This window comes from Periophthalmus magnuspinnatus, chromosome 24, assembly GCF_009829125.3.
Source record: "Periophthalmus magnuspinnatus isolate fPerMag1 chromosome 24, fPerMag1.2.pri, whole genome shotgun sequence".
Lineage (NCBI taxonomy): Eukaryota > Metazoa > Chordata > Actinopteri > Gobiiformes > Gobiidae > Periophthalmus > Periophthalmus magnuspinnatus.
The window spans coordinates 15,095,985-15,116,759 of NC_047149.1; the positions used below are offsets into that span (position 1 = coordinate 15,095,985).

The 20,775-nt window shown below is 39.4% G+C and overlaps 3 protein-coding genes across 3 annotated transcripts; 2 read left to right on the plus strand and 1 right to left on the minus strand.

The window, feature by feature from the left end:
• Positions 1-3,182: 3,182 nt before the first annotated feature.
• Positions 3,183-5,463, minus strand: fosab (v-fos FBJ murine osteosarcoma viral oncogene homolog Ab). The gene is made up of 4 exons (XM_033991274.2): positions 5,184-5,463; positions 4,637-4,852; positions 4,436-4,543; positions 3,183-4,341 (listed from the first exon to the last, which is right to left on the minus strand). The coding sequence occupies exons 1-4, from the start codon at positions 5,316-5,318 to the stop codon at positions 3,688-3,690; spliced, it is 1,113 nt and encodes a 370-aa protein (XP_033847165.1). The 5' UTR covers positions 5,319-5,463; the 3' UTR covers positions 3,183-3,687.
• Positions 5,464-8,650: 3,187 nt separating this feature from the next.
• Positions 8,651-10,852, plus strand: LOC117393100 (protein c-Fos-like). Its single transcript, XM_033991278.2, has 5 exons — positions 8,651-8,762; positions 8,846-8,984; positions 9,328-9,477; positions 9,765-9,872; positions 9,971-10,852. Exons 2-5 carry the CDS (start codon positions 8,862-8,864, stop codon positions 10,595-10,597), a joined length of 1,008 nt encoding a protein of 335 aa, XP_033847169.1. The 5' UTR covers positions 8,651-8,762; positions 8,846-8,861; the 3' UTR covers positions 10,598-10,852.
• A 3,172-nt stretch (positions 10,853-14,024) lies between these two features.
• Positions 14,025-20,526, plus strand: LOC117393102 (jun dimerization protein 2-like). Its single transcript, XM_033991281.2, has 4 exons — positions 14,025-14,194; positions 18,936-19,150; positions 19,550-19,654; positions 19,808-20,526. Exons 2-4 carry the CDS (start codon positions 18,959-18,961, stop codon positions 19,997-19,999), a joined length of 489 nt encoding a protein of 162 aa, XP_033847172.1. The 5' UTR covers positions 14,025-14,194; positions 18,936-18,958; the 3' UTR covers positions 20,000-20,526.
• Positions 20,527-20,775: the final 249 nt, after the last annotated feature.

Genomic DNA, 20,775 nt, shown 5'->3' on the forward strand with positions numbered 1-20,775 from the left:
GCTGTGTGTTTAGCGCACTGCGGACGAGGAGGGCCCCCTACTGACGCGGCGGGGGAAGACACTTTCACTCCAGATAGGATCAGGATCACAGATGGAGGGGACTGAACCAAAACTGTGTATACAACTCATGGATGAAAGCTAACGTACCCAATAGAAAAAAGTAAGATAGAAAAAGAAGTTACTTCGACGTAAAATACTGAGTAAGCATATTTTTTCTTTCAGATTTCCAGCTGTGTCTCCTGCTACTCCTAATCAAAAATCTTAATCTCAAAAACAAAACAATTTCATACTAAAATATTATCACAAACTTATTCACAACTGCTTGGAACTCCTTTTTATTCCTTAATGTATGCTACTGGGCAGTTGCCCCTATTTCAACGTAAGGCAGCACCTTTTATATTTAAATAAAGATAAATTAAATCTTTAAAGTGCATATGACAGGTTTTCATGTTTTTTGTTTGCTGGGATGGTACCTGTGGTAAATCATAGTTGAATTACAGTTTGTAATGCACAGAGAAAATATCTGATAATGAACCTCTGTGATGTTCCACTGTTGTTACTACTTATTCCAGAGCATTTTAGCCTTCCAACAATTCAGCTTATTTGTTGATAGACTGTAAGGACAGCTTGAAAACTATGATTTTGATTTGATTTTGAATCCCTATATGGTTATATTTGTTTAAGAACCATGTAAGAACATAAATCTAGTCTATTTTGACTAGACTAAATAGACAAACTAGTCAACAGTGCTATCATTTCTCTGTCAGAGGAGGGATTACCCACTGCACATAATGAGTTCATCCAGTTTCCAAGGAGACATGTGTAGCAGATCCCCAGAGACGCGGACGCACTGCTCAAAGGCAGTCGAGTACCAACCCAACCGTCATTATTGGAGGGAGAAGTTCCTCTCATAAGACGACAGCTCTTGCGTCAAAAAAGGCTAAGAATAGCTACTTAAGCTCTCTGGGAAATAGATTTTTTTTAAATAACACATTTATATTGCATTTACATTACATACCAATAACTAGTCTAGGCTATAAAAAAATAAAATCAGTTACAACACATTCTATACTATGTTCTGAGGAATGAAAAACAAACAGTAAAAGCAGTAATATTACAAAAAGAAAATGCAACTCTACCTTCAATCATATACCTTTTCTCAGGAATGTGAACTTTGCTCAGTGACGCACAAGCTGTCTTTTTCTCCTGTAATCATGAATGAATATCCAGTGGCAAAATTAGTATAGTCCAGAAATACAAAATTGCTCAAGATATACTGTCTATATCTCTGTCTTCTGTGACATGGACTAGGCAACTTTCTCAATGAAAAAAATAAATTAAATGGATCTCAATATTAATTTAATAAAAAATAAAGTAAATAGACTTAACCACTAAAAACAGTCCCATTTTATTCCTCTAAATCTGAATTCTGCCACAAACCACATTTACTACTACATTGGCTGCAGACATGTAGAAAAAAAACACAAGCTGATCATTGACTGTCTGACACAATTTGATCTTAGTTAATTTAAAATCTGATTATGCAGTTACGTAAGGGCTGTGCAATTATTTCCAGGTATGTTATGATACAGATAAGTGGTTGGACACAGTATTTCTTTTATAGTGAATTTTCCAATATCCAAAAAGAAAACCAATTTTTAAGGCTATGTTTAATTGTTGTGGGTTGGTTCTGGATATGTTGTCAATGCCATTGTTCACCCTCCATAAATTCACCATCAAACCCAAGTGGTTTTCAATCTTTCTGCCAGTTCTCTTTCTCATATCCTCATCATGCTCTCCTCTCCTCCTATCCTCCTCTGTGCCTTGCTCATGCCTTCCCTCACTCTCTCATTCAAGCTTACACCTGAGTTGAAGCTTCGACGCAGGTTGGCGTCATAGTGGTCTAATTTTACTGTTGTTGATGCTGATGTTAAAAGAAGCAAGAGGGACATGCTATTTCTGCTTCTACCTCCCCTCCCATGGGCCAGCAAGGAGTTATTCATAGATGCAGGTTATTAGGCACTGCATACTGAAAATCACTGACGAAAAAGAGAGGGTTTTCTCAGACGCCAAGGAAAACTCTTTGCTCACAGTAATTTGGATTTCTTATGCAACATGAAATTCAAATTATTTTGTGTAAATGAGACAATTACATATTGTCCTAGATTTTATTTAGATTTGGTGATTTATTTTAAGTATTGTACAAACAGGAATATGCACAGAATATGCTGTTTGTGTTGAGCTAGCCTGCATCTTGATCCAACATGTTTGTTATTCATAATGAATATCCTGTAATGACATGTTGTTTTTTTTTTTTAAATAAATAAATAGAGTTCACGTTGGTAAATAGATTAGATAAGCAAAAAAGTAAATACTTTAAGAGCCCCAAAACAAGATTGAGGATCCAAACTAAATGAAAAAGGCCAAGTCATTTTAACATCAAAATAAGACAAAAAAAAAACAAAACAAAAAAAACAAAAAACAAGGCAGTTGCAATTTCTTTAAATACAAAAACCTAATTTGATGCTCATAGGCTTTAAATTGTTTGAATTCTGTCTTTTTATTACATTGAAGAGGCGAGTTCTGTGATTGTCACGTATCACCCCATTCTCAGCTGACAATGTGTCCAAAATGTGCAAATCAGTTAGATGTGTTATTGCAAAACCACGTGTATGTGTGAGACGTGTAAAATTGCACTGAGAACAAAACGGTAGTACATTTTAGCTGTCGTATCGTCTTGCATAATGCAGGTCTATTGCCTGAAGCCATCTTGCACTGCCTCACACCGATTGAACTACTGTTCGATTCGTTTTCCTTCTGATAAAGACACAAGCGCAAAATGCGCGCTTGGTGTTATATGTTAATAAGTATTTATGAAAAAGCAACGACGTTCAGTTTCGCAACCAGGCTCCTCCAGACCATAGCAGACTGCAACAGCTCTACCTCGTGGAAATGCTATATTTGGGCACGGAAGCTTGACGTCATCGCGCTGTGCTTGCAAATAAAAAATGGAAAGAACGTGCTGACGTGAGAGCTCTGACGTACGGGTTAACCCTGGCAACAGACGGAACAGCACTGGGCTTGGTCAGGGTTTGGAAAACTACTGCTATTACACTCAGAATTCACACGTTTTAAAGGTAAAGTTAGACTGAGTGTGACATAAAGACAAAAACACAAAAGGGTTACTTAAATATCACTACGTTTTTATTAACATGTTATGCAAACACTCATTGCTGCTGTGTAAAAAAATAAAGTAATTTCTTAAATAAAAGCACTAATGTTTTCACAGAAAACTCAATAGAAGACCACTCAGACCATGGTTCAGACAAAGAACATTAGTTTTAGAGTTCTTTATAAAACTTGACAATAATTCACACATTCCATCAACCACAAACAAACTGGGCTGATAATAACTATTGCTGTAAACACAATACAATATATATATATATATATATTTTTTTTATCTAGCACCATTAAATCATATATAACTTAAATAACTATGTGGCATGCTAGTACTTGCTTAACTTCTGTTTAGGCAAGTCAATATCTATAAAAAAAAAAAAAAAAAAAAAAAAAAAAAAAGAAGTTGCTATTTGTTACAAGTCCATTCCATAGCCCTGTGATCTGCACATTCTTTTTTATTGGTAAACTGTGCTTAGAAGGAAGTATCAGAGTTTATGGAAGTCTTTAAAGGGCCAACAGCGTGGGTGAGTTGAGAGACTCAGAGGACTGGTCGTTGCTGTTGCTGCCTCTTCGATGGGCAATGCCACAGCTAGAGAATGTCTCTGATTCTGGGAAGGTGAACACAAATGAAGATGTGTAGGTGGTGTTGGCTGGGGTACAGGTCACTACCGGCGTGCACAGGGGCTCAAAGTCATTGTGACTGGTTGAGGTGTGAAGAGGCTCCCAGTCCTGTGTGGTGTAGAGGGTACTGGTAAGGTCTACCTCTGGCACAGAGTGAGCCGTCTCCATTTCAGCCTTGGCGAGGAGATCCAGAGACTCCTCCAGGACAGAGCTCTCGAGGTCTGCCATTTTGACTGTGGTGCTGGAGATGGTGGCTGTAGAGAGAGTGGGCCCGCTGCTGGAGAAGATAGAGTTGGAGGTTGAGGTGAAGGTTGGCTGGCTTGAGGCACTTGTCTGTGTCTGAGAGCAGGGCTGAGTGGTCAGGCAGGAATGGACTGGAGAGACAGCAGTCAGAGGGATGTCAATGTCCAGCTCAGATGGGATTTTGCAAATGGGTTGATGGGCAGCCAGTATGAACTCGAGCCTCTCTTTTTCTTTCAGCAGTTTGGCGATATCATTTTGCAGGCTAGACTTCTCATCCTCCAGCTGATCAGTTTCCTGAGAGCAAGAAGGAATATGGAATATTAATTTAAGTGACACAAGGGAAGACTGCATTATTATTACCAATTATTATTTTTAAGTGGATACTTACAGCTTGGAGAGTGTCTGTAAGCTCCCGTCTCCTGTTACGGCATTTTGCTGCTGCCTGCTTGTTTCTCTCTCTGCGAATTCTACGTTTCTCTTCCTCTTCAGGAGATATCTGTTGGGAAAAAAAGACAAGGTAAACCTCCAATTCAAAAAACAGAAACCTGAGGACCTAAGTAATGAATATATTTAAATTAATTATATTTACCTGTTCCTGTCGGCTTCTCTTGGAGTGAGCCTTCATGGCTGACCTCATGACTGGCCTGGAGTAAGATGAGCTAGGACTTGAGGTATAGGGGAGAGCTCTGTGAGAGGGGGCCACTGAGGAGATCAAAGGCTGGACCATCCACTGCAAGTCTGGACTTGTTGAAATGGCTGTGACGGTAGGAATGAAGGCACTTGACGTTGTCATCTCAGTGAATTCCTGTAATAAATTAATCAAAAACCGTTAAGTACATCTGCAGAGGAGACTGGAGAGCAATGCTGCTGCTTCAGAATAAAACTAGTCTATAAAAAGCCTGAAGGGTTAAAAAAAATATCCTTATGTCAACTATGACGTTGCACATACTCAGTGGACTGTCGAGATGGATGAAAAGAGAGGGCAGCTCCAACCAAAATGGTAATTATCGTTAACGTGAGCTGCATCTGGCCTTTAAGCTGAGTGTGAGTATATTATCATTTTAACTCACAAGTATCCTAGGTTATTCTAACAACAATTTAATGCTTATGAGTACAATTGTTTAAAATAGACTCACCTGAGACTGGGGAGACCCCATGCTGGAGTAGGATCCCGCTGGTGACGGAAAGTAACCCAAGTTATCCGTAGCCGGTGAAGCCGTGCTGCAGCGTGATGATGAATCACACTCCGTATTAAAACCGGTGAACATCATTGTTGCTTCAAAACGGTTTATATCCAACAAAGTCTTCTTTGCAGGACAGTAAGAATGTTAGAATCCCGCAGGCACGTTCGTTTAAAAATGTGATAAAAAGCTTCAAAATATTTTATTCGTAGATAGTCCGCTCCAGAAAGTTTGACTGCCAACTCTGTCTGCTTGCGGGGTTTTTATAGGCGCTGCTCGAACAACGCGATGACGTATTCAAAGGGTGGCGCCATTACGTGAAATCTTGAGGAGCAAACAATCACTTAACAACGCAATAACAGAGAAATGTAAACTTCAAATAGTATGCACACTAATATATATATATGTGGTTAAGGACAACAATGTACGCAAAAACAGTTTTAAAATGCCCCACATTCGTCTTTTACAAAAATCACCTTCAACAAATGGAATATTCCAGAGCGGGATCCCCAGTACGTCATCTTCCAAATATGGTTCATCCTGAGGGGGGGCGGGCCCTGCTGGGAAATACACCACCTGAGATTGGTCGACTGAGACACGACACAAGACAACAAATATCGTAGTCGTGGTGTAAACTAAAGTCCTATAGATAGAAAGCTTACACAACAAAATACATTGATAATGCTTAAACAAGGCAAAACTCTTTTAGCAACTCTTTTGTGCCAAAGCACTAGGGTTGAGGCTAAACCAATTTCTTATTTTTTTATTTTATTTTTTTATTTTTCAATAATTTAGGATTAATTACACACCGTTCTGAATTGAGTGATTACCTATATAACCTACCATTAGGTCAAACTACATGCATCAACCACAGATGTATATTCTATGGCATCAACACAGTCAAATGCCGAGAAAGGCAACGTGCTTTACACCCACGGGCAATCCTTGTACCTCAGAAGGGGTGTGTTCAGTTGTCAGACAAGTTCATAACATGTCTTCTGTATACTTTTCCATTAGTTTGCCTTTATGTGTCAGAGGGGTTACTTTCCCATGACTGAGGGAATCCCAGTGTTCTATTTTGCAATTTTTGTGCAGTTAACTGTTAAACGTACATAATGAACAACGTTGTCTATGTCTAAATTAAACTGAATTGGTCTAAAAACTGTTTTTAGAGCCAAAGATGGTTATTGTTATATTTTATTGTTCAATTGGACTATTAGCTACTAGCCTCTGTTCACTGTCTTTTAGTTTCTTAAACATATCAGAATGGCCGTCTGTGCTTATTGTGTCAAAGTTCACCCGGGTAGTTATTAGATAGTGTTTTGTCCCGCGCGGCTGTTTTGCTCAACATTCCTGGTTGGCATAGCAACACTCCACCCCTTCGAGGCAGTGACGTCACATTTCCCCCTCCCCCTTCATAGTAACAAAGCTGGTTAGTGGAAAAGACACATCACTTTAAGAACAAGAAAACACAAATTGCCTGTGAGAAAATCTAGTTTGTCTGTAGTTAAGGAGTTGACCTTCTGATCCTGTAAGGATCTATGATTGCACTCGGCTCGTCTTCGGAACGAAGCGCAACATCAGGCAGGCAGCCCATGAGCCAGCCCCATGGATCTAGTAAACTGAGACAGGAGTAACCAAAGTGTTTGTTTTGAATGGAACTGAGAGCATAACTGTTTCATTTTGAGAAGTTCATTATGTTGAAAAACAAAAGTAAGAGTATTAAATTTAGGGTAATTTTTCAATGTTTCAGAATCCAGTTTCCAACAGACAAGATCCTATACTGTATATAACGTTAAAAAGACCATAGATAATGGTCTAAACTACGCTAACGCCGAACCTTTTAAACATTTTCTGAAGTAAATTTAGAACATATGATCTTGAATAAAAGACCCCCTAATTAAATGACATGCCAGTAAATTTCAGGGGGGCTGGCACTGCCGGGAAGCAGCCCGGAGCAGGGCTCCATTCATGCATGTCTCACATGAGTGACCTGTGAAACCATTCTGCTAAATATAGAAATGCAAAATATAGAGGCTATTGGTTGTAGCTTCAGTTTAGGCTAAAGGGGTCTACAAACTACATCTTAGCCCATATTTACATGGCTATCTGCATGACACCAAGATGATGGGCAAAGCTCATTAAAGCACATCTGCTACCCTAACCCTAATAGCTGTTCACAGTAAAAACTTTGTCCAGGTGATGGAATTCAACCTTCGTTTGCTATGGGGCTAAATATTTATCGTGTATACATTTTCTTTGCCTTTTTGGGAAACTTTCCTTTGCAATAGTACAACATTTGAGTTGTAGAGATAAAAATAAGTACTGCATTATATGACCCATTATCGACTCTAAAGTGTTTCATTGTGATATTTATTAATGGCACTTCAAACGTGTTATTTTGACTGTCTACATGTTAGGATCATTTATTGAATACTTAGTACCAAAACCTCACCCTCCAGCAGCACTGGTCTATATGTCAGATGTTCTGTTCTTATGTCAGATGTTCTGTTGTGTGTTCTGTTGTCCTTAGCTGTAGTCTATTTGAAACTATTCTTTCAAGAATTACATAATTTAGGCCAGCATCACTTTGGTTTATATAGTAATAGAAATGTATAATGTATCAAATATAGTTTTAGTATACATACGGATATGCTGCCTATTTTGAGATGCATTAACACATGGCTGGAGCAGTAGCCTATAGGAATAGAAGAAATCCCAAATGTTGTCTGCTCACCATCTGTATTAATTATAAAGGTGTCGTGGCCCCCCTCACTATTCCACAGAGAATGTCTTCCTACTTGTAATTTGTAACGCATGTTTTGGTGTCTTTTGTGACTGAGTAGTCACATTCACTTGCATCCATCACTTCATCCACGCGCCTCTTTGTGAAGGCGCGCATCATCGCCGGAAACTCCATAAATGGTTCGACGAGACCGTTTGACGAGCGTCTGATTTACAGCCACAATTATGCTGCTGGAGCAATTAAATCATTTTCGGCCACCAGTAAAATTTTTATTGGCAAAATTATGATGGGATTAGATTATGTAAATTAATTAATCAAGTTAATTGCTAACTATTTATCTATTTTGGGTACTTCCAATGGTACAGGTAGTCTATAAGGAACAGTCCCGTACCTCGTTTGGGAAGCAAAAAATACAATATTACACGCGGTGAGCCCAATGAGAACACACTGTATCCTACAGGCTGTGATGCAGATGCTGCATATATGACGTGACGTAGTGAGGGTATCTTGAAGACGGGTAGCTCTATAAATAGCCTAAATAAATGAAGAGTTGAATATAAGTCAAAATGTCCCGTGACTAGTTATTTTGAAAGTAGAATAAACAAAATTCCTCCACTTCTAACTCCTAAAAAAACATGTGTATTTATTATGAAAAACAGACCGTTTTGCGCTCATCTCGTCCCCCCCTCTCTGTAATGGTTTGTTCTTCCCACACCGATTTCATTCATAAAATTTCGGATCACTATAAAAGGCGAGTCTCTTCACTATCTGCACGGTGTGAGAACCAGGTAAATGACAATTAAATCAGCACTGGGCATTTATCCTGCACATAAACGAAGAATATAAAGTGACAACATATGCCGCAGTTTAGATTTTAGGACAAAACCATGCGTAAAGACTCCTGCCCTGAGTTCGACTCGTCGTCCAGCTGCAGCGCAGCATCTTCGGACGGGGACACCCCTGGGTGCAACCAGCAGCTTGAAGCGCTTTCATCAGAGAATAAATCCGAGGTACAATCTCATTTTTGTAATACAATCTTTTTTTATAGGTAGTAATCAAGATGTATTGCACTGAAGAAATATTTTAAGGACAAAATAGGCGATGTAATGGCTTTAACCTTATATGCGTCAATGAATTCGGTATTGACTATACCGACATAAATCTAAACCTAATACATTTCATCCGTGTCGTAGTCCTCGATTAAAGTGATTATGTCCGTCCGATGTCGCAGGTGAACAAGCCATTTTGACACAATTGTCACAATATATAACCGGTTGTAGACCAAGGCCATTTGAAATTGTAATTCACTCTACAGGCGTAGTATAAATGTACGTGTGTCTCTGTGTATTTCAGGACACTGGCAACAGCGGGACAGACTCTGTCGTGCCCACAGCCCGGGCATTTTCCACCCGCGCCAAAGCCAAGCCCTACGGCGCCACCCAGTCGTCTTCCTCGGCAGGTGCATCCAAGGCGAAGTTCTCCAAGAAGAGACAGAAGGAGCAGGTAAATGACAGAAACAGATACGATTGTTTGGTTAGAAGAGACTGATTCATTCTATGTGTTGCTGATTCTGACTAGCACCATATGTCATTCACATGGTCTAGTTGAAACATATTTAACATATACTTGTATGTCTAGAATCACGTGCACACAAATTATACCAATCATGTTTGTATGTGCAAAACAGAATTGAAATATTGGTTAATTCTAATAAAAAATAATAATGATAATAATAAATATTGTTTTATGTTAATTGAAATTGCTTTTCTTGTTATTTCTTGTTACTGTAGCTCTCCAAAGAGGAGGAGGAACGGAGGAGGATCAGGAGAGAGAGAAACAAAATTGCTGCAGCAAAATGTCGCAACAGAAGGAAGGAACTAATAGACACACTCCAAGCAGTAAGTGTCCATTTAATAACTACTGTATAACATTCACATAGCACACATAAGACATAAATATGGATGCCTGTTGCTCATATTGTTCTCACTAATCACAGGAAACAGATCTGCTGGAGGATGAGAAGACATTGCTCCAGACAGAGATAGCTGAACTGCTAAAAGAGAAGGAGCGACTTGAGCAGGTTTTAGCATCTCACCAACCTTCATGCAAACTGTCTATGAATGACAGCAGTGACGAAGAGTCTGAAGATTGTCCATGCTCCCCACAGCCACAATCCATGTTAGACCATGTAAAAAATTCTAAAACTAACATGGACAGTGTTTCTTGTAGTCCAGCAACTGCCATTTTGGGAAACTCCAACATCCTCTTGTGCTCTAGTGCGGAGGAAGACACTCTTGATTTGGAGGGAGATGATTTGGATGACCTTGTACCCACTTTAGAGATGGAGGTAATGACAGAAACCACAGCATCAGTGCCTGACATAGATATGGGCACTCCATTCTGTCAGTCAGATTGGGAAACACTGTATAAGTCTGTGGCCAGTGACTTTGACTCTCTCAGCACACCAGTCATGTCTTCCAGTCCCACTTGTAGCACTTACCGATCTGTGTTTTCCTTTAATTACTCTGAGATTGTTTCTTTGGCCGGAAGCTGTGAGAGTCTCAAAGGAGGTGCATCTGATTTCACAAAAGATCTACACTCTCCAACGCTGCTTGCTCTGTGAGCTTACGAACTGATGCAATATGTAAATATATTCTAACCAGCCAACAAGCTTGTGTAGAGAATTGGGGATATTTTGATCTTGTGCTAAAAGTTAAATTATGAAAATTATATGGTTGTTACTGTAACAAGGTTGACTACTTCCATCCTACTGGTATAAGCTTGTACCGGTAACAATGCATGCAAAAACATAATTTCTAATGTGAGTGGTATTATGACTATTTAAAAGTGAAGTAAAGTCAAATTATGCAAGGTAATTGTTAATGTGTAATGTGTAAAAAAAAAAAGAAGTGCTTTTTCTATGGTCTCTGTGTAAGTTGATACTTGTTTTCTGTCTGAAATATGTGTCATGTATTATCAATGTTTAGACTACAGTCTACTGTTTATTTTTTAATTGTAAATTATATGTTGTAAATTAACATAAAACATACATCTATTTAATTCAACATTTGAAACAAGGTCATTATACAACAAGAATAAATATGATTTTATATGCAATTCCCTTTTATTGCCTATAAAACTAAATATGGGAGAACATTATTAGTGACCATAAAGAAATCCCTAAAATAGCTTTAGAATACTAAAATAAGGATATGTCGTCCTTTGTCCTGCTCAGTAGCCTTGGGCATGGGGTACTGACGATTACATAAAAAGCTGCATGGAGCGCGTGTTCGTTTGTCAAATGAGTGGGAGCCGCAGATACAGTGGACTAATTATTTATTCATTGCTCGTTTCTCTGCTTCTCTATTATCACGGTCAAGGGAATCCGACTACACAACAGCGCAGGACGTACGTACAGTGAATGACGTCAGCACGCGGGTGATTGCGTATCACTTCCCTTGCCCATATTTAGAACCTGGGTAACTGCGATTGTTTTGTTTCTATGGCAACGGGTGTCATATTTCGGGATTGGAAGATGTCGGGAAACAGAGAGAGGAGACGGGCAATAGATACGACTATGCGTAAATATAACCGAGCTTCTCGCCAAACTGCTAAATGAAATGCTCTGCTTAATAGTCGTGGAACACTTACTAAGTGTCCTTTACCGCCACATGGCTTCTGCATCCACAGCCATGTGTTCATGACATGGTGATAAACAAACACATGCAGCACAAAGCACAAGCACGTTTAATTACTCTAGTTCAACCCAAAACCTTGCTCTAATTCCCAACCTAAGGTTTCACAAGGGATCCATGAAATATTCCTAAAAACGAGGTCCAAACCAGACAGCATGAAATTTAACGAAAGGCATGTTCATTGCTTATACAGCTTTAAATTATTTACATTTCTATAATATCTTTAAAAATAAATAATTCGCCTATATTTGCCATTATAAGTAGCTTGGCAGACAGCGTTAGGACAAGGCTAATGTCGCCAACCCATCCACTGGTGAAACAGCGCCTCAAGGGGCCGCACCACACGTTCACCTTCGTCTCGCCAACAGAGGGCGCTACTGCACGAGTAACTGTGCCAGCTCATTTTATGCTGTCATTTGATTTCTTAATTTTACCTACTATTAAATAACTCAAGATGACACGCTCGCACTGTACACAAAAAAAATATAAAAAATAAAATAAAATAATAATAATAATAAAAATACAAAAATTCAATCAAAAAACAAAACAAAAAAACAAAACACTAATTGAAACAAATCAGTGCAATCATAAAATACCAACAGATTTGTTTGTCCCCTACGCCGTTTTTTAATAAGAGTGGGCATTTTCCCAATTTGTAGTCTGAATGAATTATAGTTTATAATTTCCTATGAAAACTTTGGTCACTGGTACACTTGACGTGCCTGGTGATTATTATTAAACTACAAAAGGGAAGGAAGGTGAATAAACGTCTAATACAATAATCTGTCTATTTTTCTGTCTGGGGTCTGATGGCTGAATGAGTCAGAGCACTGTCTGGGTGTCAGGGTATTTCCAACAGAAAAAATATGGATAACACCATTTATATCTGCAGAACAGAAACACTGATCATAGATGAGCTGAATGCACTTGTAAAACTAAAACTTAATTCTCTTTCTGTATTGAGCAGCAAAGCTTTAAATATATATTATTCAGCCACAAGAGTTATGTTCCAAAAGTATTTGTTTATTTTTATTTTTAGCACAAACTCTCTTAATGGTGCACTATGTAAGTTATTGCTATGCCTGGAATTTTCCACAGTATGGCCTTAAACCTATCTATCTCCAGTGAGACATGTAGGTGACACCACAATACCAGTTAGCTGACATATCAATGAAAGGATTGTAATGATTTACTTTGCGAGTGGGCCCCAGGACGAGACTTTCTATTTCCTAGATCTAGAGAATACTGGGGCTCTGTATCTGTAATTTCATAAATGCAAGATAGATGAGTTTGATTAGGAAAATACCAGGAAAACAATAACATCTCCATGGACACAAGCAGGTACCTTACCTTCAAGTAGAAACGTTACATTGTGCACTTTAAGTTTTTCAGCCAGCTGGTCTCCACTGTGAATGTGGTTTGTACTAAGACACAACTGTATGTAGATGTAAACAGACATTCAATATTTTCATCATTCTATGAAAATGGGCAATGCTTTTTGCATGGTAGCTGAGTATAAACAGAAAATATGAAATGTGTCACTGATGCCAAGACAATGACACACTTCCCTCTGAGTCCCCTTTAGACACAGGGCATAATTTACTGCAGAACTAAATTAGAGTCTAAAACAAGGAACAGTCTGGAAGTTTGGCCGAAGTCTATCTCAGCTGTGTACTCTGGATGGAAAAAAGAAGTGATGTAGATTGTGTTATAACGACACAGTTTAATGCAAAATTATCATATATTATCATACCCTTTTAAGAAGTTACATTTTCTGTTAAATGTATTTATTTTCTATTGCTATTGTTTTATAATTCTGACTTAGTTTGGAGGAACAATGCATCCCATGTCTATGTTGAATATTACTGCTAAAAGGTTATGTGGTCAAGCATCCACATGTACTGCCATTTGTAGTTTAAAAGTTTGAGGATATAAAACAGATAAAGTTTGTATGTTGCAAAGACGTAAAAACAGTTGATAGCAGATGTGCAAAAAAGAGAAATCATAAAAGCAATATTAATAAAATAGCCCATGCCAGGAGTCAGTGGGCCTTTAAAATGAAGTTAGAGTAAAAGCAATTAACTACATTCTCTTCCACAGTGTAGCAATTACAACTGTCTTTGCTGTCTCTCAAAAACAAAAATACTAAGAGTGAAAGTGCATAAATAACAGGCTAATAAACGGAGGCTATTTATTGACTACTTGACTACTGGACGCGTTTGTTTATCACAGTATCAGCCTTTAGTCTGTCCTGAAAACTTTCCTCTCCCCGTGTGTATGTTTTGGTTGCTAGGGGTGGAGCAAATATATCCGCGTCTACAACCCTCCCCTTACATTATTTTGATCCATGCTTACGTCTGGGACAGAAGTTCCGCATTCCAGAGCGCTCATAGACCTGAGCAGCACTACTTAAACGGGCTGATGCAACGAGCTCTGCTGCTAGCCCTGAACAAGCACGATACATCCAACTCCAGAGTCCCACAGCGGGCCAACACAAGCTCCAGAGGGGTTTGGACGCACTACAGGTACCATCACAATAAAACTACTAATCTCATTTATCTGATTCAAGCTGAAGAGTTGAATCAAATAAGCTCTCGGTTTGTTTTATCACTTATCATTATGTGAACAGCTTATTGTATATAGTGTAGACAAGTTATTCAAAAGTAGTTTTATCCAAAAATAACTTTGATTAACTTTTTCCGTCTTGCTATTCTCGGTGGAAGATGCTGCTCTGTCTTTATGTTGTTTTTACATCGGCTTTAGCAGCTGTGGGTTTACAGCTCATTTCCAGAGTCAGACCGCTAGAGTTAAAACACTGGTAAGAGTCCGTGTCTTTTTCACCTCAAAAAGTCTTATTGTGAGAGAGAACAAACAGCAGATGTATCGGCTCGCTGCTTATGGCGGTATTATGTAACGCACGAGACTTGTATAAAGCGCCAGTGCCATGTTCACAGAGGATGTCAGCGGTGATACTGCCAAGTGTGGTTACGCCAATCATATATTATATAGAGTAGAACACCACTATGGACAGCGTCGGCCATTGGCACATACCATAGAGTGTTTGCATTGCACAGTGCAGTCAGTGTATCATCCTAAACAAATACAGGACATAAACACACCTGGACCGGTTACAGCAAACACCAGACCACGCATACTCCTGTGTTGCAGACTGGGGTTCATAAGTTCAGTGTTTTCCATTGATGCCACAGCATGCTTTCCAGCTGGTGCAATGAATATTGTGTCCAGACAGAAGACACTTGTGTGTGATGGACGCCTTTCCTTTGTTTCAAACTGTTTACATGTGGTTAAATGCGCTGGCATACGTAGCAAGGGCTTTAAATGCCCCAGCGCCGGCCCGGGCACATCCATACCATGGTTTGTGCATAAATGGAACACTGCAGTGGATTAATAGGAAAGGGCTGGCGAGCCGACAAGTGGTGAAGGGCCAACGGGGCTGAGAGGCTGGACGTGGGCGCACAGGGTTTATTTTAAATAGAAATGCCTTCCAGTGCGTCTCTGGAGAGCGAGAATTGCCAAGCTACACCCCAGTACACTGAATAGACAGCAGACGCATTGCAGGCGAGCCAACTATGCAACAACCAGCTCTGTGATTCTAATACTAATTCTGGGGGTATCACATTATCAGAGTCATATTGTAGTCTTCATAAGCCTTTCCACATGGCCTGTAAAAACATTGTTGAGACAGACTAGAGGTACACTATGAAAACTTAAGCCTAAATGTCACAAGCTGTAACTGAGAAGTGGACATTAAAAGCATTTTTTTCTAAACACAGCTCATAATGTGGCCTTTTGTCAAGGTTATGATTTCCAGATTGCCCACATGTTATTAGGAATGCAACAGCACAAAATACTGTGCCACAGCAAGCAGCTTTCAAAGATGTGTTTGTGATGATGATGAAAATGCAAGTTACTGCTCTTTACTGATACATATTTAATTTTTATCAGATTTTTTGAAACTATAGACCCACTGCCCTAGAGTTTTGATTTGAATGTATGCCATGTGTAATGTAACGCCTGATGTTTAAGTAGTTTTAATAATGCAGACAAGACCACCCAGAGGTAGAATATAGAAGTGAGTAGGATTTTTGCCAACAATCACAAAGACATATGTGACAGCACCTATGCTGTGTGCATTTCTGCAGGTGTCTCATGTCTGGAGCAGCTTTAGAAACTGAATTTTCTCACAGAATAACCTATACTTTTGTGTTGAGTCCCATTAAGTAACACGAAACTTACAAACTTATCTTATCTTAAATCTGGCATGTACATTATATTATAAGATGATGTAAACTAACAGGTCTAGACAAATAAGTGGGGACTGACACACGAGAGAGTTCAATAACTGTTCAATAACATGTTTTTTTTTCTGAGTTAAATCATAATGTAGATTAAGATTTTGAAGAATGTTGTTTCTGTGTATTTGGACTGGCCTGTCCCACTGAAAGACGTGCCAAATTCCCTCATTTCCTTTGGGGATTGTGAAAGTCTAACTCAACACAGTCTGACTAAGTGGAGACGATAATGATGATCACTGAGACCTTGGCCCGAGTGTGTCTTGGCTTTCATTGTTCATTTTTACCACTTTGTGTAAAGCAAGAGGACCGTGTGTGGTCAATACATGGAGTTTTGAAATAACTTATTCAAATAAACTACAGATAGTAGGAATTCAATGAGAAGGGAAAATTGTATGTGCAAAAATAAAATCTTAATTAATGTGAAATGAATTTGTCAGTTTATGCTCTGGCCAAAGTCGTAGGAAATGAGTTAAGCATGAGCAATGTCCACTAGAATGCTAGAAACCAAGTCACCAACATAAAAAACTAAACTAACTATTCACACTATGAATATGTAGTCAAAATGTCCCTACACTAAACATACAAAGCTGTGACAACAGTATTAATATACATGTATGTTAAGTTTAAAAATGTGGATATAATGATTATTTCATTTTATTTTAAGCCATAGTCCTAGCTTGTAAAAGCCTGCTTTGTCTCTCTCCTTTGGGGTCCTACAGGAATGATAATGGGGCGAGTGGCTCTGTTGGTGAGGGGCTGAATTCCTCCGTCGTGCTAATTGGGCTCAGGAAATGGAGCGATTTAGTATATCTGAAGACTGATAGAGTGTGTCAGCAGAGGAATCAGAGGATTGTATATATTTATGTAAGGCCAGCAGCGCTCTGATATACAGAAGGCCTTCTCTTCTCTCTGCTCTCCAAAGCTCAGACAGAGAGAGTGGTTGGTTGGTTTTGGGCTAATGCCAGCACCTGCGTTCTGCACTATATTTCATTACTAATAAATGACATTTCCGCTCCCCACCCTCTTGCGTGTCTTCTTGCTATTTCTGAGAAGCTGCAGTGCCACTGTAAGGGTCTTTGTTTAAACTGCATATTGACCTTAGCCAGATGTTGTATGTTTTTATTTTATATGTAGCACTTACAAACATTTTTTTGTTTTTAACATGGTAGTTTTAAATAACATTTGAAGGACGCCTTGATATTTTGAAGGTAGTTAGAGCAGAAAACAACCTCTGGCTATTTGAAGCTTGGAGGTAGATTTCCTACATGAGATTTAAGGTCAGACGGACACACTGGAGGTTTGTACTTATATTGTGTGTACCTGTATGTGTCTCAAGATCTAAATTGGCAAGTTCCAACATGTTGTGGTGAGGAATGGGGCCTTTCTCTATGTCTGACTTGACATTGACTTTGCACTACGTTTCTGAATATTTATCTATATATTTAATATTTTCTCTGCAATATGTAGCATATTTATTAGATGTAACATTGAGACACTAATCAAACCAACTGCTCAGATTTGTTGTCAGCTAATGGTTGGAGATTCAGCCAAGTTTAAGTCGTTTACATGCCTCTGTGTTGGTGCATGTCTGGACACTTATGACTTGGTTTGAAACAGTTTTCTGCACCTTCTACATTGACACCTCTCAGGGGAGCAACAAACTGAGGGGATTCTGTGAGATTTTTACCAGAGCTTGTTCTTTTTCTCTCCAGCAAAAACAACTAAACTGTTGCTGCCAAGGGCTGAGTAAATGCAAGCATACAGAGAAGAGGCACTCGAGGCTGGGAAGTGAAATCATAAAATACCTTAGTGGACTCTACCTCCATATGACAACTGTTCTTTTGGTTGGATCTATTATGTTCTGCTGTAGTACCACTTCTGATTGGTGCTCGACATTTAACAACAGTTGGATGCCCGCCTGTGAGCTGGGTGGAGTGAATTGGAATAGGCTTACATAACTCTGCTTTTATGCTTGTTGTAATAGTCAGGCTTGCTTTCATTTTAGCAAAAAACAGATGCAGAGAAAGAGATACTTTGAATACAGTCAGGTTGTCAGCTAGTTACCCACCAGCAAAGTCAGCTGTTTCACTGACCCTCACAATGCACGTCTTTGTGGCTTACATATGAGAGGGGCTTTGTATGTCTGCCCCAACCTGCCCAACCTCCAGCGGGAGAAAAAAACAATGTGGAGTTAATGGAGATAATTTTCTGAATTTGTAATTATTAAGAGTAAGTGATGCCTTTTCTGTGGTCTCTATGTCTAATGTTGCACACTAACAAGTTCAGTATCAGCAGCTAATTTCATCAGTCTGTCACTTTAATGACGGTTGTGTTGCATAAATCGCTCAGTCTGTTCACTATTATCTATTGCGTCTGACATGTGCACAGTGGGACAGTCCATCTAGACACCTCCTTTGAGGGATTTGTCTCAGGTTTCACTATTCCCTCCTTAACATTTGTTTTTTATTTGTCCATGTGAGATTTTCCAGTTCTTGGTCTTCTAGCCATTAAGGAGAAGTCTTAATTGTCTTACTTCCTTGTGGACTGCTCTGGTTCTGCTTTTCCTCTGCGTTCTCATTCCTCTCTGATTGCGTTAAAAGAGCTGTGGTCAAAGCCTTAAAATACCTTGCATTGTTGAAAGAGTCAGGGTGAAATGAGAGCGGTGCCTGTTGTCTTTAGATTTGACTGCTTTTGGTTTCCTTTAAGACATTTACTGAGACCAAATGAATATTTGAAAGGGAATTCCTGGGCTTGTTGAACCATCTCAGTTTTACCATAGAAAACATCTTTGTGCACAAATAGCTTCAGGGTTGAGTGTGCAGCTGCTGAAGTTGTCTCTTTTTAACAGTTGGTGACTCAAAATCTACAACACTTGTACATCTCACTATAGCGGACGTTCACAAGAATGTTGTCTCAACTTCTCTGCTTTTCCCCCCATGTTTTTCACCAGGGGTGGTGGTGTCCGGGTGGGATATGATGCCGGGACAGATTCCTGACCCTGCTCTGGCAGCGGGCTCCCTTCCCAGTCTAGGGTTGGCGGGCATCTCGGCCACCACACTCACCGACCAACTGAAACTGGCAGACTTTCGTCAGCTGGGCTCCATGCTGGCCCCCCTGCACTTCCTGGGTCGGCTGGGGAAGAGGCCACTGCTCATAAAGACTGAGGTGAGAAGGCCTTTGACGTATAGTAGTGACAATGTGAGATAATCAGTAGTGAGAGTGGCCCATGAAGAAATGAAAACATGAGAACACATCTGTCACTGAGGGACCAAATGAATTAGCTCATCAAATACTGAGCCTCCACTTCTGAACTAATGGAAATCATAGCATCATATGATGTCTGCTACTCTTAAAACGCTCTTTAGTCAGCTTTCCATTTAGAATATCTTTTCATCCTGATGCACTTTGCAGAAGGAAAGAAATGCGTCAAATAAATGTTGTGGAATAAAGCCACTATAAATTTAGAGAGTTAAAGTGTTAATTAAAATTGTTGTGTAAATGCTTGTCTGAGAATTATTTACCACTAATGGACTAATGCATAACTTAGCATAAATATAATTTCAGATGGATGAAGATGAGGAAAGAAGGAAGCGGCGAAGAGAGAAAAACAAGGTGGCAGCAGCACGCTGTCGAAACAAAAAGAAGGAACGAACAGACTTCCTTCAGCGGGTGAGATATGAAACCACTTTGTTTGGTGAAGAATAAAGTGCAGGATATGAGACTCTGACTGAGCTCACTCACTGTGTGAAAGTAACTGTTACATAGAACTCATTTTCGAAGTTGGGTTTCTTGTGTAATGTGCAGCTTTACCTTTCTGTCCAGGAATCGGAGCGTCTGGAAATGGTGAATTCTGAACTAAAAGCTCAGATTGAAGAACTTCGTCAGGAGAGGCAGCAACTCATGATTATGCTCAACCTGCACAGGCCCACCTGCATAGTGAGGACAGACAGTGTGAAAACACCGGAAAGCGAGGCCAACCCTCTGCTGGAGCAGCTCGCCCTGGACAAGAACTGAAGGCATCAGGGAGGAGAGTACTGGAAATATATTTCTATGAAGCACTTGAGCTCTGAGCTGGACACTTTGGAGACTCTGCCCAACGATCTGCAGGACACCAACAGGAGCTGGCTCTGCCTGTTAAAATATCACTTCTGCACAAAGTGACTGGGGACACCTTCTGTGCCTAATTAAATCCTGAACCACCTCTTTGTAAAGGGACCAATGAAAACATAAGATAACCACAGGAAACAACAGTGAGGAGACACTAATATCAACAAGGTGCTTGGTTTGAAAAGCCCTGTGTATTTTGGCACTATTTTCTATAAAGTTTAAAGTGTTTTCTCTGTATGAACTGTACCAGGGTGGATTATTGTTTTTTCATGGTAAGCCTGGACTGTGGCAGGTACTGGTAGAGCTTATAAAATGGAGACGCTGGCGTCCTACAAGAAGCACATATTGATTAATTGTTTACAACTTCTTTGAAAGTGTTCATTATTGAACATATTTTATACTGCTTTGTATTCATAAATATTTACAACACTTGACGTGATTCTATTTGTTTCACATCATCACTCTTGCAGAAATCACAAATGAGCAATGGCTGAAAAAAATTGAGATACAGCTCTGGTACTGAATTACATGTTTGTTTTTGTAGTCATTTGCCCCCTCTGGTGGATTTCGTGGTTATTGCAGACACGGTATTCTATATATTTTATCTTAGTGTAGACATAACGGCGCAGCAGCGAGACAGACATGTAAACACAGAGCACGTGTCGAGGAGAAGTTTAAATTCA